This window comes from Acanthopagrus latus, chromosome 17 (assembly GCF_904848185.1).
Source record: "Acanthopagrus latus isolate v.2019 chromosome 17, fAcaLat1.1, whole genome shotgun sequence".
NCBI lineage: Eukaryota > Metazoa > Chordata > Actinopteri > Spariformes > Sparidae > Acanthopagrus > Acanthopagrus latus.
This window is the reverse complement of record NC_051055.1, coordinates 27423767-27450608: the sequence shown is the minus strand read 5'-3', so window position 1 is coordinate 27450608 and position 26842 is coordinate 27423767. Positions and strand designations below refer to the sequence as shown.

Genomic DNA, 26842 nt, shown 5'->3' with positions numbered 1-26842 from the left:
AGCTGTTGGCTTCAATTAGTCAAAAATAATTGGATATCAATAAAAACACAAACAACGCAGAGTCTTCTTTACTTGTATTTATTCATACCATACCATATTTATATTCTATGTCCATCATATATTCATATTTATATATATATTTATATAGTTATTTACAAATGGCTGTGTTGCCAGTCAAAGAAAATGATATTTTGACAAAAAGGATAACAAAAACAAGTGTCAATTCAGTGCTATGCTGAAAGCACACAAAGTCTGATTAAAAAAAAAAAAGTCATAAAAACCAGAAAGTAGGAAAACAGCAAAAACACTTGAGTGTGTGTGTGTGTGTGACTCGGTTGCATGTAGCCTTTACATGGCATCACACCACTTGTGGATCTTCTGTTACATGTTTTTTTTTTTCCCCGCACCAGAACATGTGCAAATGTAGTGTTGCTGAAAAACTGTGTCATCGACTCTCCCCAAAAAAACTCCGGTCAGCGTGCAGGCGTGGCTTGACATGGACTTGAAACACATTGAAAAACAACTTAAATAAAAAGAAAAAATACAACACTACATGCTGAAACAATGAACTGATGCATCTTGAGGCAAGGGGAGAAGATCCAAGTAATAATTGTTCGCATTAAGTACAGCCATGCATTAGCAGCGATCGTCACACATTCTTCAATACATTTTCTGATAGCTTGCCTTTCTCGGACTCATCAGTCAAAAATATTGGACCAAACGAACATGCGGTATGTACGGTATATACTGACTCTCACAATCACCCACTCAGAGAATACACTTTGGAATTAAATGGCTTTTGGATCAACTAATTGGTTTCTACTGCTTTTCATTTAATAATGCCAGTTAAGTAATCTTCTTTCTCTCAAAATAGAAAAGTGCCTCCAAAACTAAGAACCTCGGACACACGTGCACTTGCGTGTGTTTGTGTGCAACAAGCGTTAAGCTACCTTTTCTATAAATACAGTACAGTTTCATATTCTTCTCTCTTCCGACCCCACATGGTCTACTTTAACAAAAATAGAATAAAAAATAACTTTCAGTACATTCTAGAAACAAACACACAAATGGGTTGGTCGTGTACAGAGACGGCGGGGCAGTAAGAGGCAGGTCCTGGTGGAGGTGGAGGTGTGTGGATTAAGGTGGAGGGCGCAGACGCAGCCCCTCAGGAAGCTTTCAAGGGTGAACTTTGAAGGAGAGCAGCTCCTCAGAGTGCATGTTGTTGAGTGAACGCAACTCGGGAAGCTTGAGAAGCAGCTTGGTGAAGGTGGTGGACGACTCCTCGCCGTGGTTCTGAACTATCAGGTTTCTCAGGGCCCGGATCAGTTTGTCCTGCAGGGCCTCCACTGAGTTCAGGTCCTGGATCCCTGAGCGATCTGAGCATGAACAAGTAGGGGGACAACGTTAATGCTGGAGGTCAGAACAGGGCTTTTGTTATTGTTTCTGACTCATCTGAGAGTGAGAATTTGTCATAAGACGATGATTTAAATAGGGTTTGTGTTCTTACCAGCTGAAACGAGCACCACGGCAGTGAAGAGGCTCATCTCATCCTGGTCAAGACGCAGTGCTGCCAGCTTCTCACTGAATTCGCACATGGAGTTGAGCAGCTCGCCGGCGCCCAGCGACCGTAGCGTGTCGAGGCTGTAGCGCTTGCCGCTCAGGAAGGTCACTGTCCGCTCGACCACGTTGAACAGAGAGGCGAATCGGACCATAAGCACCTGGGAGTCAAGAGAGGAAAGACGAGAGGGTTTTTAGTTTATTGTTTGAATTTAACTAAGACAACTTAGATCCAAAGTGACTGAAAAGCTAGTCTTTAAAAGTGATGTATAATAACTGTGAAACTTGAGTCATATAGAATTAGGGTTTACATTTGTTTTTTATCCATCTATATTCTCATTTTTAAAATTTGCAGTGAAAGAAACAACTGTCTGAATTCTAAATGTCCTGAGGGCTTGTTGCCAAATCCAAACTGTCTACATTTTCAGCTTAAATGTGTGTATATCTTAGTGCTCCTCCAGGCAAAATTTCAGAAGGTTCTTTCATTTCTAACTGTTATCAGAGCAAATATTAGTCAGAACACACAGCTGACAGTCTGCTGTGTTCAAAAATCAACAGTGGACCTTATATTGAGTGTCTGAAGAGCCCGCTGTGTTTGACTTCAAAGCGAGCACAAAATAAACACAAGAGCTGAATGTTTGTTATTTTTTTTGTGATCGTTTGCTCCCTCACCTCAAAAGTTCCAGCTTTCAGCAGGCTGACTTGATCGTGCTCCGGGAGGTCGCGGAATCCTGGGATCCTCTTGGCGAAGTCGACCACCTCACGCACGGCGGGGGTGAAGCTCATGGAGAACTCCTCCCAGATCTCCTGGCTTGGCTTGTGGGGGTCCACGTACGGTGAGGTGTTCATCGGACAGACCTGAGAAAAAAAAAACATGGAGACAGAATGTCAGTCAGGGAGCGTGAACAGAAGCCTCGCTTGACTTTTAGCTCTAGAATGGTGACATGAATTTCAGGAATGTTGATCAAATTACTCACCAAGTGTGCTCTATTGTTCACGCAGTTGGTTGGTCCATTGTAACCACTTGAGGCAGTTAGTGTGTTAAATTCATGCTGTCTTTGGCTGTCTTCTGATGGTTCACAGCTAGGGGTGCTGGTGAGCTGCTGTTGAGGCTTCTGCTGCTGCTGGTAAACTCCCCTCTCCTCCCTGTAAGCAGTGTTGGAGACCTGTTGGCTGTGACTGTAAGAACTGTGCTGATAACCTCTAACAACCATGTTGTTGTTCCAGCAGTTCCAGCTCTCCTGCTGCTCCTCCATGTGACTGTTGCTCCCCGTCTCCTGGGCGACTGGCGAGGGCGAGGTCTGGCCCTGCTGGCTGAAGGCGAAGGCATCTTGGTGCTGCCTGCTCACCGAGACGACGGCCTCGTCCTCGCCGCTGTCTGAGCCGCAGGAGGAGGCAGAGCTGGAGTTTGTGTCCATGGACACCACGGACTCCGAGTCCTGGGGGCACTGAGGGGAGGAGGGGTTTGAGCACGATGGAGAGTCGGAAGCAGAGGAGGAGGAAGAGGAGGACGACGAGCTGGCATCGCTGGTCAAGGTCTCCATTGGCAGTGACGGGCTCTGGTGACCGTGCAGCATGCTGTGCAGCTGGCTGTTGTTGCTCATCATGTTGTTCATAGCGTTCTGCATCTCCAGCAGCATCCTCTGCTTTTCCCGCTTTGGTATGCGGCCAAATCGGACAGCTGAGGGTAAAAATTAAAGCAATTAGGTTACTTCATCTCACTTATCAATTCAACTATATGATAACGAAGACAAACAGCTGACTGAGGCTAAACTAAATATCCTGCTCACCATCTCTGGACATGCCAACAGCCAGACACTTCTTGAACCGACACTGCTGGCAGCGGTTCCTGTTGATCCTCATGATGGTGCAGTTCTCCATCTTAAGACACTTCTTGTACTGGATGTTCTGCTGGATGCTTCTCCTGAAGAAGCCCTGAGGTACCACAAGGAGCATTAGTCATGTGAGCGTGTGCAGTAAGCAAGAGGACATGACTCAAGCTAGCAGAGAGGGAACAACTTCATTAGACGAACTTGTCTCACCTTGCAGCCCTCACAGGCATGGACGCCATAATGGAAGCCAGAGGCCACATCACCGCACACCTTGCACAACAGCACCATGCCGTTGATTTCTGCATAAACAAAGATCAGCGGTGATTCATGTGCACCAGATTGGATTCAGAAGAAATGTTCTAAACAGTGTAGTATTCCAGTAATGCCAAGACTTTCTTCTTACTGGTAATGCTGCTCTTGGCAGATGTGGAGGAGCGACCAGCCTTCTCCGTGCCGTGGCTTCGGGGGTGGCCATTCTTGGCTGGTGGAGAAATATCCACCACTAAGCCCACCGCCCTGCTTGGCAGCGAGGGGCGGGACACCGGCGGCGATGTCGACAGGTAGCCGCTGCTGGGGCTGGTGCTCATACAGGACTCTGGGCTGGAGGCAGAGCCAGAGGAAATATAGGCAATGACGCCTCCTGTGGAGAGACAATGACAGTGATGAGTTATAGTAGTAAAATTACTTCCAAGACAAGGAGGTGGTATGTGGAAACATATGAGAATTAACAGCTCAATTAAGAAAAACATATATCTCTGGAAATATGTTTTCAAGTAAATCTATGGATAAACAAAACATCACGTTTCAAAAACGTTTTTTTGTTTTTTTTATCTCTACCACACATCAAGCTTGCCAAAGTCAATTGGAGCCACAAAGATAACAGCCATTAAGGTGCAAACTGTACTAAAAATAGCGTTGTATGCCACAAACTCAGGGCAGCACAATAAGAGCAGGTGGCCCTGACACGCCTTCGTCTCTGTTTCCTGGTTGGTTTATTCAGCACTGTGATTGACCTGCTTTATCACCTCCAGTGCTGGCTGATTGGGTAACATGTTACATAACATGCCTGGGACTCTATGGGAGTGTGCTCTGCTGACCCGCAACTAGACAGGGTCACTGAAGCACTGGAGCAACACAACAGTTGTAGGCACAGAAGAATGTTCACAGAAAACATGTACCACCAGGTTATGTAATCACGTTTGCTTAGAAAACAGCCCTGGTGGCAGTTTTGGATGGAGAAATAGAACACCAAGAAATTGCAGCAACAATATAAAAATAAAATGTTTTCTTTTTTCTTTTTTTTTTGCAAATGTTTGAAAATAATTTAAACAAGAGGTGGGGCATTACAAGTGATGAATTAAATAAAGTTATAATCTCTTTAATATTTAATAACTTTAAATGCATTTAATAAAATATGTTAATGAGGTCACCAAGAACACAACTTAAAACAGCATTTGCTTTTATGAGTTTATAAAAACTGTCCTTGGTGAGGCAGTGGGGTTTTTTAACATCAAGCTGTTACCCAGTGCGACCGTGTTAAAGTGAGTCATCTGAAGTAGGCCAGTGCAGTTTTTAAATACCAGACGTGCTCAGTGAATTTCCGTCTAAAAATAAAACGCACTGCAGCTTCTTATCCGTCATTACCGGAAGATCTGCGCAAAAAAAAAAAAAAAGTTTTTTCATGTGTTTTTTTTTTTCTTCGTGAAATGTTAAAAAAGCCCCTGAGTTTTAGGCACAGCAGCACATGATTACCTAACCACAACCATGACTGTTCTCTTTCGCGACCCACCCACACGTGGACCTGTCATGGATTTCTGTGAAAGCGAAGCGAGAGGAGGTGAAAAAAAAAAAAAAAAAAATCTAGGTCACTCTCTGCTGTCTCTGTCGGCCTCACGTGTATCTTGCAGTGGAGCCTCGCGCCGACGGCTGCTGCTGTACAGACAGGATTATGAAATGCTCCGCGTCACGGCCGCCCGCTCGTCCAATCAGAGGAGAGCGCCCGCTGAAGCGTGCTCTGGGACTGGAACGCCCCCCGACCAATCAGAGGAGTGTTCTTGCGCTCGTGTACACACAGCGGCACATGGCTAGTCTACGCTGTCCATGTGAGAGCGACGGGGGAAGATAAACACTGTTGTTGTGTCAAATGTAGAAGGAGGCAGCGACGCGGCGGCGCACTGGCACTCCTAACCCGCTTTTATAGCACAGTAACACGTTTACAACACGGTTTTAAACACACGACAAGCTGCTTAAACATTTTCCTGCATATGTTACTCTGCTCCGACACAGAAATAAAGATTATGCTGCTGCACGACAGGGACACTTAAGAGTCTGAGGAGATCATTCATTCGAGCCCAGCCCTCCTCAAGAACACTTCCTTATCGTCCGGGTCCAGTAAATAACAATCATTATGGTGCGTTTAGTGAATTCAAGGCATACGCACAGGTTTATAGCATTTTCATAACTCTGTCACTGTAGTGAGTTTCCACCAGTATCACAGCAAGTAAACGCATCTTTAAAATATTATGCACTTGGGTGTTCAGTAGGTGTCACGGATGAATGACACTTGTATGGAGGACAACATCACTGCAGTTGTGTCCCAAGTTTGTGTGCTCGGTGCATGCAATGAAAACACAGCAAACATGCACTTCTGGTGTTAAATGCTGGTGTTAAGTGTCCTCTTACCTGGCTTGGCTGTTCCGATGTCCTCAGGCATCTCCGATCGAGGAAAAGCGGGGAATAAAATCTCCCAACAACTAAACTCAACTGTCACGACTTCTGACGCCGTCACGAAAACACCTGAGACTAAAACTTGCGGATTCTGTTGCGACGTTGGTGAAGCTCACATCGGGATTCTGGTCCGGGAGGTGACAGTAAACTGTGCAGCTCACAGAGACGAGAGGACGAGTCGGGCTCGGACGTCTGAATCACAGGAACTCCTTCCTTGTTGTGTGTGACTGCGGGTTAGTCAAGAGAACTGAATGTTCTCAATAGTGGGCTCGCCCATGTGACCTTTTTTTTTTTTTTTTTTTTTTTTTTCGGCCACGCCTCTCCGCCCGGCCGCTCGAGCCACTTTAACCCAGTGACACACTTTCAGGACACGGGGGGGGCGGAGCCAAGCGCGTTCTGTCGACGTAACAGAGGAATGGTAACACGGCAGTCACGTTGCAGAGCACAACGTGAAGGGTGTACCCTGAGCGGTACAGTACGGTGGTGCCGCGTGCGTCCGTGTCCTGGCTCCTGAACATGAATGAGGAGGCTTCTGGTTCTTGTTTTGAACCTCGCTGTTCTCCTGCAGTCACGTTATACTGACACACATCAGGCAGGACACTTTACTGCAGGGACACACTGTGAAACTCAGAATGGTAAAAAAAAAAATAAAAAAATATTCAAGATACATGAGGCAATAACACAAACTCAGAAATACATGTCATTATTTTTTTTTTTAATTATTATTTTTTACAACTGAATAACACTTACTGTTTGAAGCTACAACTGTGGCAGGGTCCACCACGTGTCAACACATGTAACACAGTATGAAATTGTGTTGTGCTTTAAAGTCAGTTTGATTATTCAGTTTATGCAGACATGAAAACGTTTAGAGTTTGTTCGTTTAGGTTGTTTAGGTCAGTGAGGATTTCTTTCTCCAAAATAACACTGTGCACCTCTAAATACAAGTTGACTTCGAGTGTAAAAAGCAAATTTATTAACAGACGTTTACATACACATATACAGTTAATGCTCATTAAAACATGTACTCATGCATTCATGCATACAACATGTATTTGTACAGAAATGGTCATAATCATTTGTTAGAAAGGTGCAGGCCCTCAGATGTCACTGTGAAAAAGAGATGCAGTTGGGTTTAAGTTTTTACACACAGCAGTTGTAAAAAGCACTTTGTGGTCTTCACAGTTTAGTTTGCTGCAGTGTGTCATCATCTAGTCAATGTTTGTATTTGTCCAATTCTCTGGCTTATGTCCAAATACACATAATCTGACATTCCACCAGCCTCAGCTGTACTTGTGTTAACTGTTAGTCCTAAAGGGTGATGTTTTGTATATTTACTCAAATACTACACTGTAATACTGTTTCTACTACAACTCAAAGGGAAATATTTGACTTTTAACTCCACTACATTTATTTGACACCTTTATGTTACTAGTTAGGCTACTTTGCAGGTTTAGTATACTAATAAAAAATATAGATGTAATATTGTAGAATAAGGTAAATCTGTTTTGATCCCTGAGAACAAATTCACAAGCAACCCAGCAGAGAAACTACCAGCAGCAAAATGCTGTGAACACACGAATACATCAATATTTATAATCCAATTCTGCAGTATGTGTACATCTTTGTGTGTATATGTGTATATTAACTGTACATTTTGCTACAGCTTTTGAATGCAGGACTTTTACTTGTGACGTGGTGTACTAATGTACTGCATTATTGTATTGCTACCCATGTGTTAGGGGGTTATGTTGTTCATGTTTGGGTCCCTCAATAAAAAGGTTCCTCTGAACACAATGCAGTCCAGTAAATCACCACAGAGACCCCATCAATACACCCCCGTGGAGTTGAATTACCTTGGGCTTCTAATATTGTTTGTATTCCTTTAGAACCAATCAGAATGGACCCATACGTACATCGACTAGGTGGAACTGTCTGTGCCAGCTTTTTCCAAATCATTCAGCACGTGTGAGTTTTCCAGACCTCTTTTACATTGAACTCCATAGCAGCCGTCTTGCTCTGACTCTGTGTCGATCGATTTGCTTTGTATTATGTTCCTGTGTTTGACCAAAGCTTTGCCAGTCAGACTGTGGGCTGATGTGAGTCTCTCCATGACACCTACGCAGAGTAACATCTGTAGAAAAAAACACCATTCCTGTTTGTGAGTGCAGTTGTTGGGCTTACTTGGAAGGAGTGTGGTGAAAGTGAAATTGCGTTATTTGTCATTTTGTCCAGCCTTTGGAAGTCCCCAAACACCCCCAGTAAACATTTTGATTTGCAGGTCAGAGGAGGTGCAGCTGTCAAAGGGAAAAAATATTAAGATTATTGGTCATCACAGTCACACTTACCAGGCTCAGACAGCACCTAAACTGATGAATGCTGAAGTTAGCATTTAGCTCAACACACTACTGTGCTTACACACCATCATACTCTTCTTTTATGAGTGGCATGTTCAGTAGTTGGCCCAAATCACAATTGCCTGGATACATTTTTGAAGTAATTTAATGTTTTACCAAAATAAAGAAGGGAAAGGTTTTGATCAAAAAACACGCCAAAAATATTTTTTACCATAAATCGAAGATATACTAAGAGATAATGGACTAACTAGGCAACCAGGATTAGAGCTTAGAAAGTGTTTATTTATTTTTGTGTATATGAATGATTGTCCTGAAATATAGTCATTGAAACATGAGTTGTAACTCAAGTGGCTAATAAAACATTTACATCTGGACCAACATTTGGCAGACGACTTATGGAACCACAGTGGCCTGTCAGAACAGGGCTTCACTAGAACTGTTGATATCTAACTCATCTATTTTTAATAACCAAAGCTGTTTGAACTGTGGCTCAGAACCTTTATGAGTCATGACCCCCCAAAGATACCCAGTTGTGTCCACCCACCTTACTCCCCACAGCACCGGGACTTTTAACTTAACATCCTGAAAGCGGCAAAATGAAAATGTGTGTGTGCGTGAATTCATATGCCCAGGAACTATCACTATTATTAATACAGGCAATGTAATGTGAAAACTATTCCCCAGTTTAAAATGTAATTTGTTTTTTTCTCCACAGCTGTCATGTGTCTCTCAACTCGTTTTCAGACATGTTTATTAGTTGTAATGCGACATTTATTGTACCAACTGTGTCAGTGTCGTCATTGTTTGATCAAGTTTAAGATTTGTTATTGCCTGCGCCAAAACTGCAGTTTGAAAATAAGTTTATTACCTTTGGCCACTTTCTTTTTAGAGAAGAATATATTGAGCTTCTGGAAAAGACTTTCATAATAATACTATTAAAGGAAATAGGGAGGTAAAAAACCCTTCGGCAGTTTATAAACCATTTGTACTACTAACATTTGTACTCCGTGTCTGTTTTTTTTTCCACATTCAGCTGTTTGGCCAGAGTCCAGGGTTCTGTGGAACGGTTCCCTCTTGGCAGAACACAAGGTCCTCAACAGCCCCCATCCATCGGAGGTATTTTAAGAGCACTGAAATGCCATTTTAGAGCACAGATGTGTCAACTTAGAAACTGGGACTTGTTTAAATCTCTCTTCTGCAGCATGACAGGTCTCAAGTCTGTCTCGAGACCTTGAAATGAAGACTTTTACCTGGTCAAAAAAGGGAGAATTACATAGAACATAATTCTACAGTTCATTAAAAAAAGATATTTGTAACTTAATATTCCAAACAATCAATGTATGGAGCTACAAAAGTAACCCTTTCCATCATCATTTGACCCACTTGTGTCAGTGTCTGCATCAGTAGTGACCCATTTCCTTGTTTTCCTGTCTTGCTGTTCGTTGGCGGCTCGCTAACTCAAAGCATCAGTATTTATACAACCTGGGAATGAAACACAATCAACAATCGTTATCCAAAATTGATCACTGCACCATTGAATGGTGTGTTTATGAACAGATACAGAACATTCCTGCTTTTAAAGGCTTTGACCTGTGCTCTATATAAATGTGTAGAATGTAAAGTATAACATACAGTATTTGTCAACAATTATGGCTTCTCCCAGGAAGACATTCTATGATATTACAGCTGTATTTTACTGACTATTTACTAAATGTTTTTAATACTGATTATAAATGCTGTGAACTCACAAGAGATTAAATAAAATCCAGATTGACTCAAAATGGCCCTCAACATGTTAGTACAAAAATATTTATTCTGTATAATTAGCTTCCATGCGTTCCCAGCATTACCAACAGTGCGTACTGGTAATTAGACCAGTATGCATGCAGGTTCCACCCTTCAATTAACAATGTAAAAAGAAAAACAAAAGAAGCAGACAAGACTTCCTTTCCATTGTGTTCCTTTATTACCATATTTGCGGAGATAACTTAATCAGGAAGCAAAAAATATACCAGACAATAAAGTACTAAAAATCTGAGATACAAATAACCCCCCAACACAAACCACCCAGAGCCCCCCCACCCCTGCTCCTGCTCCTGCTCCTCCTCCTCCTCTTCCTCCCACTGCCGTCCTCTGTGGGTTTATGTGGCGTATCGCTTCGTCCACTGTTTGGCTGTTCGGTCATGTTCCGCTCTGTTAGTCGTGTACTGGGTGGCGATGCTTCCCACCAGAGGATCGGCTGAATGGAAAAACATTAAGTTAAGATCAACTGCACATCGAAATGATGAACACAGACAGAGAGAGAGAGAAGACACTGAAGGGCTTATAAACACTTTCGTCCCCTGATATTAGTTTTGCTTATTTTTCTTATCATTGCTTCTGTTGAAATCACATCTGGCTGTTCTCATTTTCCTTTATCTACAAACAGGAAATCATTTTCGGAGCAGAGCATAAACAGGCGGGGGGTCAATGTTCTTTTTCTTTTTGGAAAGTTTATTACTAATTCCCCTACCTCGACATACCTGGGTTGAACTGATTGGAATGTTTCTTTTCATTTCTTTTACGTTGTAGTGTAATAAAGCAATATTCTGATGTCAGAACAAATCAACTGTGTCGCCCGCTGCACACAGACTAACTATTGTCTTTGGCTCCATTGACAGGCGAACAGCAGAAGTCCCCCATCTGCTTTCGCTTTATAAAAAACAGAATAGGATGTCCAGATGAAGCAGGGTTTCCTGTCAAGGTGGCTGCATTTACCAGCATTAACACACATGGGTTTCAGATTCCTGTTCTTTTGTAGAGCGAGGGAAAATTGCAGTTTGAGGTAAGAACTTGAAAAATGTCTCACATTTCTGTAAACGAAGTGAAGTAGTATGATTTGTTTTTCCTCCTCCTGTCTCTCCTTACGTACATGTAGCTCAGCCTGCATTCATAAAGCTTCCTGGTGACGTCAGAACCTCAGAATTAGAATTATGATGTTATTGAGACAGCGTATTACCCTCAGGAGCGCTTATAAGGTGAAAAACTGTAAGGAATAGGGAGGAGGACTTTTAAGAGTCTCAGGAGTTTCTTAAGCAGCGGAGGAGGCAAAACCAAAAGGTAACAGTGAGTTAATGAAACACTACAGTTGTGCAGATTGGGCAGACATGTTTGTGGATCCATTAGAGATGTGCTCACATGTCCCACATCATGTATTGAAGCTATAATGCCAGAAATGAAAGGGCTTACACCACTTTTGGAAGCCCTTTTCCACCACCTCTTTTCACACAACCACAGGGAATGAGGCGAATGTTCTCCCAGGCCTGCTGACACCCAGACTGAATATTCCTCTTGAAATGGTTTCACGCTTGTTAATAATAATATAACAGACTGACAGGCCGACTAAAGCTAACAGCACCGTGAATACATGCAAGCAAATAAATATGATGCATGTCGAAGACACAAGTCCACAGTTTTTCTAACATCTTGATCTGGCCATCTTGAGAAATATAACTTACAATTTAACATCATTATTACACAAAATAATTTTCATAATTACAATCGTGTTTAAATAGAGACTAAATTCGATCATTAGGTCTAACAGTTTCATTGACCATTCTATGCTCATTAGCACACAGAGTGCATTTTCATTTCTTTACTGATCAACCAGTCACAGCTTTTAAAAAGGAGTCACTAAGATAAACATTTCTGTCCTTCAGTGATCAGAGAGATGCTCTAAGAAGGTTCCTAAATCATTCCTAAGATAGACTTTTCTAGGATCTCTGACAGTGATATATGAAGAGATCCATAAAAACAAAACAAGAAAAGTACATTAACAGTTTGTGTATTTTAATAAACGACTCTGATGACAGAGTCAAACTTGATTGTTGCAGTTGGCTGAACACACAAAATCTAACTTAGTTCTTGTAAAGCCCACATCAGACAGTCAACAACTCATCAGCCTGTTGTTTCCAAACATCTCTGATCATGTAAAGGTGCTGAAACTTCTGAGCTTCATCGAGACACTCAGTCTTACCTGGGTTACAGTCTGTGAGCAGGGAGCAGATGGACAGCAGCACCTTGGAGATGGTGAGCGCTGGGCTCCAGTTGTCCTTCAGGATGTCCAGACAGATCACACCCTGACTGTTGATGTTGCAGTGATAGATCCTCGTACGAAATGTTACCTGCATGCACAAGAACAATTCAAATTAAATGGATTAATTGTTTTAATAATCTAGTATCGTCTATGAATGTGACTGAACTCAAGGAAAGACTGGACTGTAGCTCACTCACACAGAAACACAACTCAGGCCTGCAGGATTAAACCGACATCTACTGATTTAAAAAACACTTAAATGGATGGAGCACTGCACCCTCTGGTGGTAGGAGAGAGGTACTACATGCCAGGAAATGATCGGCTGCTTCTGCAGCTCATAAAAAGAAACTGCTGCACTCAACTGCGTGTCTTAGGCACGTGATATTTCCATGTCTCATACAGTTGAGCCTCCAGAGTGAGTCAGACAAAATTACTAACCATCATGTAATATATTCAGCACAATGGCAACTGAAGCTGGCCTGTGGTGATCTGGCTCATCTCAAACAAGCCTGCTATCATGAAAGGAAAACATTACAAAGAACTACCAACTTGTCATTAAGGTATCAGAGCACTGACCAGCAGTAAAAGCAAGGGATTTTAGTTACAGTAAATGTTCTGGTGAAACACTGAAAACTAAATTGTTTTGGAACAAGTGAGCCGTGGGAAACGTCAGATGTTGAGCTGAGACAACACTTCACATGCAGCCTTGATTCTCAGATAAAAAGTGGCGCGTAGTTATTTTTGTAGATCTCAGGCTCACCTTTGTCTCACTAATTTCACAAGGGTGTTTCCTGCTGACGCTTACACAGTAAACCAAACTTTCCATTCACACTCACACACCCATAAAAACAACACATGTATTCCATCAAGAACGTATTTATATAATTGTTAGAGAGCTGAGAGAAACAGTACATATTTACATAAGCTTGCTCAAGCTAAAAACAACCAACAGAAAAAAAAAACAATACAAAACCTACAAAAATGTTGTGAAATGGTTCCTTGTTTGTTTGATTTTACTATCTGTCCAGGACAGGTCTTTAATCCTCCTGCTGTTTTTATTGTTGTTGACCATATGACCAACAAATTAACCTCCATAAAACCACTCATGTGAATGACTTTATGTGGCATCTCCTACATGCCTGCTGAGATCCAGAGCGTGTATTCAGTAGACAACAGATGCTAAAATCCTTCTGGAGAAATTTAGTGCAACAACTGACTGATGCCAAAAAATCAGGACAAACAACATTCTACTCTCTTCTCTTCTACTGGTCACACAGTTAAGATCCCACAAAGAATGTAATCTGTGTATTATCTGATGGTAGGTTTTCCAGAAAATCCTGTATTGTTGACGTGCCTGTACCGGACTCCTCTCGTGTGTGAGTGTGTTGGTGTGTTTTTAGTATACCAGAGCAGGAGGAGCGCTGCCTCCGTGCAAAGACAAAAAGCTAATCATTAATAAAAAGAACTTTGTACATCATACTTTCTGTTTGAAAGTCTTGTATGTATCTGTCCTTCCCACGAAGAGACAAAAACTGACAATTAATTGTTATTTCTGTGTTATTGATCAAAGTCACATAATTCAGCCTCACAGTTGATCTCTTTACTACGACTAACAGAACTACTCTACATCCCTTTGAGTTGATCTCATATCAACCATCCTGCTGCTTCTCGCTGGATTTTCAACCAAATCTGTTTGTTAAAATAGTCTACAACAAATGTACTCAACTCCTGTCAGAGTAACATTCACAAAATCAAGCTAAAAATGGAAGTATGTATTCATTACACTATCAAAAACACTTATGCATTCAGTATAAACAGCAGGCTCAAGGCCGACTGCCAAGGATTTACAACGTTTTAAGGAACTTCTTGATTTAGACTTTGGAATTGATGAGATCTATAGAAAAATCCCCAGCAGACTGGCCCTTTAAATAAAGTTTTCAAAGCTAAAAATAGCAAAAAACTCCATTTGTGACAGCTGACCAAAACCCGCCCACGCCACAGTCACACTACTTTCATATCAGTCACAGTCACTCAGCTCACAGTTTGAAGGATTCCTGTGTCGTTTTGTAAGTTGACAGTAACCCGGCACACAGCTTAAAGTGTAATACACTGTTGTGTCGCCTTATAGCTGTAGAACCAGACTAACGGTGCCGTCAGTGATGTGGTACCAACATCAGTACCTTGGGGGGTTTGAAGGGGTAGTCGGGTGTGAAGGCGATGTCCAGGAAGAAGACGCCTCCCTCGTACACGGAGCCCGGTGGTCCCAGGATGGTCGACCTCCACTCATAGATGTTGTCTCCTTTTGGGCCAGCACTGCAGGCGGGAAACAAAACATATAAAAACTGAAGCACAGAGTAATATAATAGAGCTGATGTATGTTGCCGAGTCCCACAACCTTCAAATCATTTTAGATGTCGCTTTTTTGTTTTACATCCGAAATTTCTACTCATGTTGTACGACATCATTAGCCTATCCTTTGTCATTCTTACCTCCACAAGCAGGTTATTACCTTTACTTCACTGGTTCGTTCGTTGGTCAGCACAATTAAGACAATTAGAAAATGTTTTTTTAAAGGCTAAACACCAAAAACTATGGGTTCAAACAAATATTTGATTGGATATCAACATCCAATCCTTCGCAGCCATCTCTACAATTTAATTCTACTAATAGTATAAACACACTAATGATAAGAATATTACTGCGTCTTTTTGCTTTTATCTGCAATGTGTTTATAGAGACTCAGACTCATGCAAAAAAAAGAGAAACGCTGCATAGCATTTAAATCTTGATAAAGAATTTGAATGTGAGCATTCTGAATGAAGCTTGGAACTGTTACAGCCTGACTATTACACCATGACTCATATTTGAAATTTTAACGAGTCAATGTTTGTTCTCATCTCTCTTGGTCATTAGTATTTACCAGTTTAGATCACACTGTGTCATCGCTAATGCTGAGGAAGAAAAACAAACACTCATCTCAACACAGGAAAAAAAAAAGAAAAAAAGAAAAGGCCCACAGCAAACACAGAATAATAAATAGAGAGAGGAAAAAAAAAGGCACCCACACACTGAGGAAGCGTGTCAATATATGGTTGTAGATTATCTACAGCGTTGTTTGTATAATACAGTAAGAAAGTCAGAGTCATTCATGTACTGTGTGTACGACCTGATGAATGATTACACATCTAAAGCTTACTGGCAGCATGCTGGAGTATGTGGGCGTCACACTTTCTTTCCTCTGTAAGAATTGAACTAAAACGGACCGTAACTGCTGCCTTCCACTGAAGATCTGCTCAACATGTGTCAATAAAGGGAAACTCCACCAAAACAGAACAGATTTCCATTATTTATGAAGCGCAAAGGATGAAGGAAAAAAGCATCATGGGAAATCTTAGAACTGAATTCCCTGTGATGGATGAAAGCAGACGCAATGTGTGAAAATGTTAACACGTCACATTCACTGATCTTTTAATAATTATGAATCCAAAATAAAACGCAGTAACACTAATACATTTCTGCAGATAGACTTTGGCAGATTAATGTTCATAAACATTTCAGTATATTTTCCCTTTAAAACGTCGGGTGATGAAAGTTCCTTTTCCCTCGTGCATCGTTCAGAAGATGCTTCGGTTCAAAGTAAATCCCCAGCGATGTGTCTATGTGTCATGATCTGTAATCTGTATTGATTTTCCCTCAAAGCAGCCCAGCCTTTATCCCTCCTACATGCAGAACATGTGGTCTTGAACCCCTTGGGGTCCTGAGTACTAGACATAATAGTATTGATCCAGAACTCTTCGGGGGGGTTGGGGCAGATGTTGCGCTCCGCTGTGCTTTTTGATCAACGTTAACTGTGGACGCTTGGCTGACTTTCAGCAGCAGCTACGACATAGAAAATCGATCCAGAGAGGACAGATTGGGCTAATTAACTGTGTTAAAGATACGATGGAGATGTGGAGGATGAAAACTTCCACTGCATGAAAGGCTTCGACTTCCAAAGTGGTTGATTTTAATGATATGAACGCGTTTCTTCAAACGCAAAGACACGCAGCCTCAAAACATCAATTTACTCTTATCTGAAGTCATGATAAGCTTTTAAGGGATGTAAGGATCTGATGCAGAACCAATTAGTTTCAACATCATTTAAGATATTTGTTGTTTCGGCTACATCAAAAACAGTCAGGAACAACTGGCACAAAGAAAACCGTGTGGTGCAGATTGTTAACGCAGCTGGCCAGCAGTCGTGACGGCCGATATGAAACGTTTTCAAGATGGAGACTTAAAAACAGTCACAGCTTGAACTTAAAGAGTTTTCCAGAGTGGCAGCAGCAGAACTAAATACAGTACAACTTTAAATAAAAACAGAATTGTTTTTAATTTACTGCAGCTGAAACCAAACATTCTTTGTTTGCACCTTCTTGCCCAATATTGGCCTATGACAGGTATTAAAGGTATCGCCATATTTGTTTTATGATACGTGCCGATAAGAAAATTGTGGAGAAAGATGCTTAGGGGAGTTTCAGGGATTATTGCAAACAATGTGTATTTATCCATATATTCTGTTATGTATGTATGTCTCTATATCTAAGCCGATAAATGGATGTTGGAATTTTCTTCTGCTCTGTATCATTATTGGCCACGAAAAAACAGAACTGGTTGGGCTTTAAACTCAACCGCTAAATAAATAAACTGCACTATAACTTAGCCTGGACTCATTAAAACTCACGACTTCAGCTTCATTAATATCACTGACATGGAGACACACTCCCTCCTCCTTCAATAACAAGTTAAGCTCGAGAGTCTTTTCACATTTTCAACACTTATTACTAAATACATTATCATATAATACGATGTACTCAATTTAACATGGCTTTTAATCCATCATGTGCTGGGGCAGGTTGTATTTTAAGCTGTCACACTTGATTGTTGTAATTAGGTAGTCCATTATGAATTAGCCTAAATGGTACAAGCCTGTCGCTGAAATCTGCCCCTGCTTTCTGTCCTTCAGCGTCACAACTTCCAGCTTCAGTCATCCATCCTTAATCCACCATATAAAGCCGTTTATTAAACCCAGAGCATCATCACTGCAGTCATGATATAGTCAGAGACGCACATCACTTAATGTCTCTCAATGCTTCACTGAAAACTCGCAGGATACAAGGAGGAAATTCACTAAGCTTCTGCCGAGGCGTACTAAGAACAGGAGGAATTTTAATGTTTCTAATGTTTCCGTTTCCTGTCTTGCAAGAACAAGACACAGATTTTTGTGGGTGGGAGTTATCAATAAAAACGACTTTTATCATCTGTGAGCCTAAAGTTATTTCAAGAGTAATGGGAATGTTGAATGACAGCTGACATAAAAGTTCGCCGCATTTTTTTCCTTTAATTTGCCACAACTTCAACATACTTTCCAAATCTTCTGTGCTTTACGGTTAAGTAAAACATGTGGACGTGCCACATGCTTCCCTGGAGCAAACTAATGGTCTGATTTAATAAACGGACCGACTTTTAAATGAAGCCTGGTTGCCTGTAGGGTGGCAGGTAGTCAGTGAGTATGGAACAGCCATGTTTCCCAGCCAGACACAGCATGTTGTTTTCAACATGAAGAAAAGTGGCAGCAACAACAACAAAAACCCAAAGTAGAAACAGCCTGTTTCAATGAATGCGACAGAAAACCCGACTGTTTTCTGCCCGTTTGCAGAAAATATCCAGACGGTGTTCGTTTTGGGATGGTCTGTGGCCTGAGGTGTCGCGTTTGATCTGCTGAGCTGTGATGTGAGAGACGCCTCAGATTGTCTTGTCTACTTTCACAGGGAGGTCAGAGGTCAGGCTCGACTGCTGAACGTCAGCCTGGAGCAGGGAGGGCTTTAGTGATTCGCCTCAGGACACGGCAGGAGGGAGGACGCCTGCTGCGACCGGGGCTTTAACCCAGACCATCCAGTTTTACGGAACATCTCTCAAATCACGATGCATTAAACCCAGCTGCTCAAGGGTAAGTCACACCGCAGGCCTGCAAACTCAGGGCTGAAACCAACTAAGTTTTTTTGTCTTTAAAATGTTGTCCTGGTTTCCCAGAAACCAAAACACAACATTACGCTGCCTGACGAACAGCCCAAAACCTCCGTTAATATCATACAAGGCGACAAAAGGAAAGGAAATTGTCTCAGTTGAGAAGTTGGAACTATCAAATGTCTGCATTTTTGTTTAAAGAGCGACTAGAACGATGATCTGATTATCAAAATAGTTGGGATTATTTTTCTGTCAGTCGTTTCAGCTCCATTTGCTTTGACGATGTTACTTTTGGTTATAGAGCCATTTATTTTTAAAATCAAACAGTTGACTTTTCTCCTTCTCTTTCAAGTTTCTCTTCTGTTTTTTTCTCCCCTTGCGTGTCTTAATCAATATCATTGTGAATTAGAAATCATTCTCTGGAGCTGATAACAGAAGCAGCTTTGAAGTGAGACATCTCACTTCTTTTTCATCGCCGCTGACAGCAGCACATGAGCATTAACAACCAGGCAGCGTGCAAAGATCCGTTTACAGAGAAGAGTTTTACATCAAGTGAAAATAATATTTTGTGTTTTAAATTTTTTTTTTTTATAACAAAATAGTTTTGAAACTGTAATGGTGCATTATTGTTAACCAGCTCTGAATGGACTAAAAAGGAAACAACTGACTCTTATTAATACCCTTGATGGGCACTGACTTATCTAATAATCAGCTGTTTTTTTTGTGGTTTCTTTTGTGGTTGTTAAGAAATAATGTCTAGTTATGAGACCCTGACTGACAGGCGACTGCAGCTTATCACAGAAATATTGGTATAAATATTGCCACAAATTTACACAAACGCCAAAAGAGATAATTGAGGTAATTCTGAAACACTGTTGTCAAAACATCACTGACAGGTTTATTTTTCTTTTGTTGTTGTTGTCGTCGTCTTGCTCAGTTCTGAAATGTCCCCTTCAGTCAAAAATTCACTTTCTTTGTTGTTATTTCACTCACATGTTTGACCTTCCTCCTGCAGAATGATGCAGGCGACACTTGAAGGCTGTTTTCACATTCAGCTGCTGACATCTGAGTTTAACACGTGTCTGTATGAGCAGGACTTTGTGACATCACAGCTAGTTTGGAGGCCAAAGCGCAGCTCACACGAGTGTGATGAGGAATGTGAATGGACTTGTCGGTGAAATAGGAGACATCTTGTGTCAAGATGTTTAACTTTTGAAATGGAAAACATTTGATCATTCATATGTTGTTCAATGAGAGAGAAGGGATGCATGTAATCTTTGAAATATGTAAGAAATTGAACTGATTTGTGGAAAACCCAAAGCAGAAAGTATTATTTAAAGGAGAGTATTACATTGAAAAAAAAACATGTCTGCAAGGGATCTTTGGTGAATAGATTTAACAGATTATAGCTTTTGGAAAACTCCTTCCAGGGTGCAGACATTCAGAAACTTTACAGCGTTTATGTCTGGACAAGCAGAAACAGACGTTTTGGGAAACTATGTGGCAGAAAAACTCTCATCTGGACGGAGATGTTGTTACCCAGCTACATGTCGACTGTGATTTTTACCACGACTGGTATCAGGAGAGAGATGGCGGGATCAGAAGACACCTAACGAGTACACCAGCTGACAGACCACTAACAGACTTTAGGCAGAGAATGAAACTCACCTGCAGTTTGGCGGAGGGTCCAGTGTGATATCAGCCAGCTCTTTCTGAATCCTGCACACAAACAGGAATCAACATCAGTCACAGATCAGTATAAACATGATCATTAAAAACTCCCAAGACACAACATCTCAGATCTTTGGTGCATTATCATAAAATATGGCTTATGATCTCTATTTTATCATTGTGAAAGTAATGGGAGTTGTGCTGTTGGTTTCTTGTGTTAACACCCATCAATGATTGTGGAAGAACGCTGCGATATGGCGGCAAGTGAGTGAGGGGTAAAAGGAAGCTTTGCACTCCAAACAGCCCGTCTGTTGACTGTGCGCGTTATGGTCTGTTGAAATTGAAGAGAACTGAAGAGAACTTAGCACATGTTCCTCTTTTACAATGGATTTCTTCCTGTACAACTTTTATATTACGGTGCACGGTGGAAGTAACACAACCTAGCGCTCATTCTTCTGCTATTCAACTTCAATGTAGCTGCACCGGAAGTACCTCAATGTGGGGTCACGTGCCTTTCTTCCCAAGACAAATCGCAAATTATTATGGTATAATAAGTGATTGATCACTGTTTCGATGTGGGGTTTTATTTGTACCTTTTGGCGCTGGTAGAAAGCAGCTTGGAGGTCTTGCTCATGCTGGCTTTGCTCTCCCGTTTCTTTTTACAAAGCGTGTCCCTCTGTCTGGTTTGGCTGGAGGAAGGCGGCGACGAGGAAGAGCTGGTGCTGGCACGGGAATCCTCATCCGACATACCGGTTTGGATTGCAGAAGAGCCGGGACCTGAGGCAGAGAGCAACAAACAAACAAACAACAAATAAATATGTGTCACATGCCACGGCTGCAGGGGGTGGGGCGGTTTCAGAATGATTTCTAGGCAAAGTAGATGGTAATTTGTCTTCAGCGTGGCCACAAAAGCTGATAAGTTTCATAACTCAAAAGCCACTTTCACTATTTATAAGCAGTCATTTGCATGATTTCGTAAGTAGGTTATTTGCAAAAGCAGCTGGTGGACTGGCAACATTTTTGAATTGGGAGATTAAAGGTGCACTATGTAGTTTTGAGGAAGCCATTTTAGTCAGAAGAGAAAGACCTTCACTAACTGATTTTTGTTTATGCATAAAAATCTTTTTTTATGACTGAATAAACAAACTGACCTTATTTGACAACACAATTTCCTACGTTTTTGCTTTGTTTATATTTGGCGGACCCTGCCACCTTTCTAGCTTCAAACAGTGTCCTGAGGACTTTATTTGTCTCTGAACAGCTTGTTTATTCAGTTATGGAAGAAATATATCTTTCTGAGTTTGTATTATTACCTCATAAATTTGGTAACTATCATTATTTAAAGTTTGTATTTGTTCTCGAAAACTACGCAGTGCCCCTTTTTTGAAGCTAGAAAGGTGGCGTGGTCCGCCAATATAAACACAGTACAAGAGTATAAAATTGAGTTTTCCATTGTGGTCAGTTTATTCAGTAATGAAAGCGAAAAGCTTTTGTTTTGTTTAGACAAAAACAATTTAATAAAAGTAAATCATCCATCTTCTGATTGAAATATCAGAATGGACCTGTTATTGATTTGACACACTCATAAATCTTCTATTTTATTGTGATTAGATGGTTATTACCTTGATAAAAACACTCATCATAAAGTCACTGTTGGCATATTATTGACCTGGACAATATTAGTATATCAGTTCCTGGGCACCCCTTTTAAAAAGGGCCATTATGTAGTTTTGAGGCTAGAACATAAACAACGTAAAACAGTATAACAATGATCTGTCCGGTGCGGTCAGTTGATTTAGTCGTGGAAGCCAATAAAACAAATGAATACAAAAATCAGACATCTTCTAATTAAAATGTCTTCCTAAAAACTACATAGTGCTCCTTTAAACAAGCCTGTTATTGAGTTGACACACTCATAAATCTTCTATTTTATTGTGATAAGATGGTTATTACCTTAATAAACACACATCATAAAGTCACTGGTTGGTATAATGTTGACCTGGCCACTCTTTTGGTATATCGGTTCCTGGACACCTTTTTTAAAAAGGGGCAGTATGTAGTTCTGAAGCTAAGAAGGATGGCGGGGTCCGCCAAGTATAAACAAGGTAGAACAGGACAACACTGAATTGACAATTGTGGTCATGAAGGGAAGACAGTTTGTTTGTTTAGCCATCTTCTGATTAAAAATGACTTCCTAATAACAAAAAAACTACATAGTGCTCCTTTAAACGAGCCAGTAATTGAGTTGACTTACTCGTAAATCTTCTATTTTTATTGCGATTAGATGGTTATTACCTCCTACATTAAGTCACAGTTGTTTTACGGACCGTCCTGGACCCTGACAGCGGCGGTGATGTGTTGAACTTGTTGTTGTTGTTGTTGTTGTTGTTGTTAGAAGAACAAAGCTGTCGGTCTCTTAAACGTTAGCTAACGTCTCCGTGACGGCGAACCAACCAACGGCCGTTAGCTCGCCAGCTAGCTAAGTGCACAGTTCACACTCGCACGCGCTCGAGTTTTTAACCGTTTCACAGCCGCAAACTCGAAGCTAACACTCCGGTGAACACGTTAAGAGATTACAATCTAATGGATGCGGGTGGTGAAGCGGGTCTTCACGGTGGTGACCCCCTCCTCCTCCTCCTCCTCCCTGCTACACACGGCTCATGCTACCTGCAGACGCCCCCCACCTCCTTCTCCTCCTTCAACCCCCTCAACTCCAACTGGCAGCGAACACTCAGGCCCAACGACTTCAGGGACTAGGCTACTTCCTGGAGCGGCGCGGGGTGTGTGTGTGTCTGTGTAGGGGGGGGAGAAAGCTGCTTGCTAAGCATCCTTTACAACTGAACCGGGTAACCGTCGCTTAAACACACACGCCGCTTGTCTCGGTTGTTACACGACACATTGTGGTTTCATGTATTTTTAGAAAAAAAAAGGCTACATGGAGGTTTTTACAGGCTCCGTGTGAGAGCGAAACATTAAACGCGTCAGACAAGCAGCCAGGAACAACTCCGCTCCAGCACGTAGCCGGAGCCCCTTTTCCGTGAGACCAACTAACCACGACCGTGTTGTTTGTTTGCTCGCTCTTTTCGGCGTGTGTACCGACCGACCGACCTTCGACTCCGCCTGGAAACGCTCACGGGCGGCGGACCGACTCGTATCCTCCCGCCGCTCGGCGAAACGTCGACCTTAAATCGCGTATTTAGCTCACTAATAAAACTTACCCAGTCTATTGTGTCTGGACCTCCGCCACAGTCTTGGCTGGCTGGTGCCTGTCGCCCTCTGCGGAACGGAAGTAGCCTGCCGCGGCTGCAGTGGGCTGTACGGCACCGGTCCTGCTCTGGAAACAGGACAGCCTACATCACCTGAGCTCACACGCACCAACTCACCTTTATACACTTCATCTGACAGTTTTAATGTTACATTTGACTCAAGATCCTGCTCAGGTGATAATCTGACTGTATGTGTTTGCAACAACTTCTCACCTTTTAAATTGAACTTCAGTATGTTTCATCTAAGGATTTGTGGCTGATGAAATTAAAAATAACAACCAAAATATAGAAAGTTAATATAATTAACTGACAGCAGCTTTATGTTTGACTCCATGGCTGCAGCAGTTAATCAACCAGTACGTTAAAGGCCAAATATTCTACAATAGATTAATCGGTTTGAATCATTTTCTTAGGAAATAAAAGTCAGAATTATCTGATTTCTGCCTCCTAAATGTGAATCTTCTCTGGTTTCTTTACTCTTCTGTGACAGTGAGCTGAATATATTTGAGCTGTGACATTTAAGGATGTAATCTGAGGCTTCAGGGAACACCGATCGACCTTTTTCACAGTTTTCTGATATTTGATAGGCCAAACAACTAGAAGATAATCGACACATTAATCAATAATGACAACAATCATTAGGTTTAGGGTTTGGAAATCCTTGAAAATGCTTCAATCTTAATGTAGTGTTTTCAAGGTCTAAAACATTAACATTTTACCTGCATTAGTTTACCTCCTGGTGAAAAAAAAAAGATGAATAAATAAAAACACAAATAAAAGCAGCCAACAGAGCGGACAGACCTCTCGCTGCCCTTCGTTTCTCTAACAGCTCGTGATAGAAACCTGAGTTTTAGAGCTTCCCTGTGCAAAAACGCCAGACATCCAGGCTATTTATGATGCAGGACACTTTATTTTCTAATTAAAAATGCAGGTTTACATCTCAGTAGAGTGCTGGAAAAGCTGCCAGATCATCTTCATAATCTGAAGGAGGTATTCTGGAAAGTGTGCAAACGTTCAGCAGTGACTACACTGCTGTGTCGCTGACTGGCGACAGAAACTGAAACACCACATAAGCTGCCCACATCTAGACGTACTCATGACTGAGGGCAGGTGACTTGACAACATTCAACACACGCACAGCAGATTTCCACAGTTTTAAAGGAGATAAAGTGGTTTGTTTTGCTTTTTTTTTTTTTTTTTATTAAAGGGCATCAATTCTCTGCATCCATCATGTGCCATCGACGTCTCAACACCTTCTTATTTGGACTCCATCTGGTGCAATCACTAATAAATTACACATTAAGAGGTTTGTAAGGTGGATAGAGCGGCGTCAAGCAGTTAAATGAGCCGTGAAGAACATTATATACTGTTACCTGCTGGAGGATGTGTGAGTATACAAGGTTAATGTGGTAATCCAGGCAGGCTGCGAGCACTGCTGTGCTGTGTCAATATTTTGACAGAAACATGTTCTCGTCTTTTACGTCCCTTTAAAGTCTCGCTTCACAAATTTCCCGCTCGGTTTCTTTATATGTAAAGAAATTAGAAAGCTCTCCACCGTCGAAGCTGGACGGTGTATTGCAGAAAAGACTGAGCAAAGCTTTGAAACACAAGACGCGTGATTCACAGCGGGATTGAATTACCGGATCTGTGCTGCAGTATTATCTCGCACACCTCATGGAGTCAGAAACAACTCGGTGTAGATTTAAAAATCCAGCAGACGCTAATTAATTCATCCAAATTTCATTGCTGCAACACATTACCCTAATCCTTCCCTCTGAATATGGATCTGCTGTTGTTGTTGCAGCACCCATTAATGCAGCCGGCGAGGCCTCAGCCAGCAGTTGGCGAGCAGCCTGCTGGCGACTGCCTCGCATGATAATGGCCATCTTATTATTTATGCATCCCACCAGCCAATCAGAACATTCATTAAGATGTAAAGTAGGTTTTTTTTTTTCTCCCTGTAACACTATTTTGCACCAGGAGCCGATCTGGAAAACCAAATCTGTTAAAAAAAAAAAAAAAAAAATGGAGTGAGTTGAGAGCTGGCTGCGTCCCTTCTGCTTCAACGCTTTTTTGGTTTTATGACTAATTTATAACGGTGAAGCGACACACTGCCAGAGCACGTTGTGTGTGATGATGAAGTCCTACAACAAACGCTGTTTTTCAGCAGGTCCCGTCCTTCTGTTTTGAATACTTTGGATATCATCTACTCCTCTAAAAACCTGATACTCGCTCAAGCACTTTACTTTTATTCCCTCGTGAAATACTGACTGGCCTTGATTCTCAGCGGGCTGCCGGAGAGAAAAATCTCCACCGCACAGATGTCCACAAAACCTTAAATAATCCTTCATGAGAGACAAGCGTTACTCACAGTATTATAGTGACTTACACATACATTTGTTTTCTTTGACTTTCGCTCTCATGATGAGTAACTCTGGAGGGTTTAGGTGGTGCCAGGAAGTCTCTGCGGTTTGAAAAGTGGTAAACATGAGTATGTAAAAAAAACAAAAACAAGAAACAGCTGTTCGACGCAAATAATCTACACAGATCAATTTTCTCTTTTTAATTCAGCAAATTAAATATTCTTAACAGACCTGTACCACCTGTAATGTACCCTTTAATTACATGACATCTGATTTTCTGCAGCCAAACTACCACGATCCCTTTAAATGTACAACACTGGTATCGACTGTAACACACACACATACACACTCTGACACCTCTGTACAGTGACTCTGGTCACACATGTATGGGAGATTTTTCATGCAGCCATCCGTGGTGAGCAGCCGAGGGGATCCTCCTCTCACAGATGGCTATGACCCAAATACAAAACGCTGCCTACAGATTTGCAGGGTTGTTTTTTTTTTTCCCTTCATGGCTGTGAGGGGAGTAATAACCGAGGCCGACGAGAACTCTTGTCAGGAAGATCTCACGCAGACGGTTCAATAAGAACATCTCTGCCTTAAAGACCGACTTCATGTCGAGGTCATTGTGGGAAAGACAGAAAACAAATAAACGCTGATGTGCAGCAATACGAAGAAAAGCTACAAGGCACCAACACTTGTCAGTCAACAAACTCAGTCGAGCTGCAGCGTCAAACAGAGGATGATGAACATATCAGGGAGGATTTTACATCTATATAATAAATGACCTCTATTTATCATTATACACACTGATCAGCTACAACATTAAACCCACTCACAGGTGAAGTGAATATTATTGATCATCGTGTCTGTGGATGGAGTTTGTCCTCTCACATCTCACAGATGTTACCAGTTTTTCCTGTTTGGCAGGAAATTACATTGTTTTTGTCTTTACGTCTTCATGTTTGCTTGTTCATAAATATTTCAA

At 41.6% G+C, this 26842-nt stretch overlaps 3 protein-coding genes across 5 annotated transcripts in view; all 3 read right to left on the bottom strand.

Moving 5' to 3' along the window:
• Positions 1–62: 62 nt before the first annotated feature.
• On the bottom strand, positions 63–6380 carry nr1d2a (nuclear receptor subfamily 1, group D, member 2a). Its single transcript, XM_037072933.1, has 8 exons — positions 6072–6380; positions 3793–4029; positions 3600–3688; positions 3348–3492; positions 2535–3238; positions 2230–2415; positions 1508–1718; positions 63–1376 (listed from the first exon to the last, which is right to left on the bottom strand). The coding sequence occupies exons 1-8, from the start codon at positions 6100–6102 to the stop codon at positions 1177–1179; spliced, it is 1803 nt and encodes a 600-aa protein (XP_036928828.1). The 5' UTR covers positions 6103–6380; the 3' UTR covers positions 63–1176.
• A 4036-nt stretch (positions 6381–10416) lies between these two features.
• Positions 10417–25903, bottom strand: LOC119005379 (ubiquitin-conjugating enzyme E2 E1-like). Of its 3 annotated transcripts, none has more exons than XM_037072948.1 (7): positions 25881–25903; positions 23444–23559; positions 20819–21002; positions 20223–20273; positions 14729–14861; positions 12489–12636; positions 10417–10712 (listed from the first exon to the last, which is right to left on the bottom strand). In XM_037072948.1, exons 1-7 carry the CDS (start codon positions 25886–25888, stop codon positions 10615–10617), a joined length of 738 nt encoding a protein of 245 aa, XP_036928843.1. In that variant the 5' UTR covers positions 25889–25903; the 3' UTR covers positions 10417–10614. The 3 variants fall into 3 exon arrangements, with proteins under 3 accessions (XP_036928843.1, XP_036928842.1, XP_036928844.1); XM_037072947.1 differs by lacking the exon at positions 25881–25903 and adding an exon at positions 23705–23748; XM_037072949.1 differs by lacking the exons at positions 23444–23559; positions 25881–25903 and adding an exon at positions 22521–22858.
• Positions 10417–26842, bottom strand: part of LOC119005381 (ubiquitin-conjugating enzyme E2 E2) — a 45314-nt gene continuing 28888 nt past the window's right edge. Inside the window, exons 6-7 of the transcript XR_005070481.1 lie at positions 11322–12488; positions 10417–10712 (exon numbers count right to left, since the gene is read on the bottom strand). The gene's annotated coding sequence lies outside the window, so the exon portion shown is untranslated. The remainder of the gene's footprint in view (positions 10713–11321; positions 12489–26842) is intronic.

Excerpts from the sequence above, each read along its gene's own strand:
- LOC119005379 (XM_037072947.1), bottom strand. The coding sequence starts at position 23,733 with ATGAAACATACTGAAGTTCAATTTAAAAG. Across the intron at positions 23,560-23,704 it reads ACTGAAGTTCAATTTAAAAG|AGCAGGACCGGTGCCGTACA; the intron begins GTGAGAAGTTGT and ends TCCTGTTTCCAG. Across the intron at positions 14,862-20,222 it reads GACCCTCCGCCAAACTGCAG|TGCTGGCCCAAAAGGAGACA; the intron begins GTGAGTTTCATT and ends TCCCGCCTGCAG.
- nr1d2a (XM_037072933.1), bottom strand. The coding sequence starts at position 6,102 with ATGCCTGAGGACATCGGAACAGCCAAGCCAG. Across the intron at positions 3,239-3,347 it reads TGTTGGCATGTCCAGAGATG|CTGTCCGATTTGGCCGCATA; the intron begins GTGAGCAGGATA and ends TTTTACCCTCAG. Across the intron at positions 2,416-2,534 it reads TGAACAATAGAGCACACTTG|GTCTGTCCGATGAACACCTC; the intron begins GTGAGTAATTTG and ends TTTTTTTCTCAG.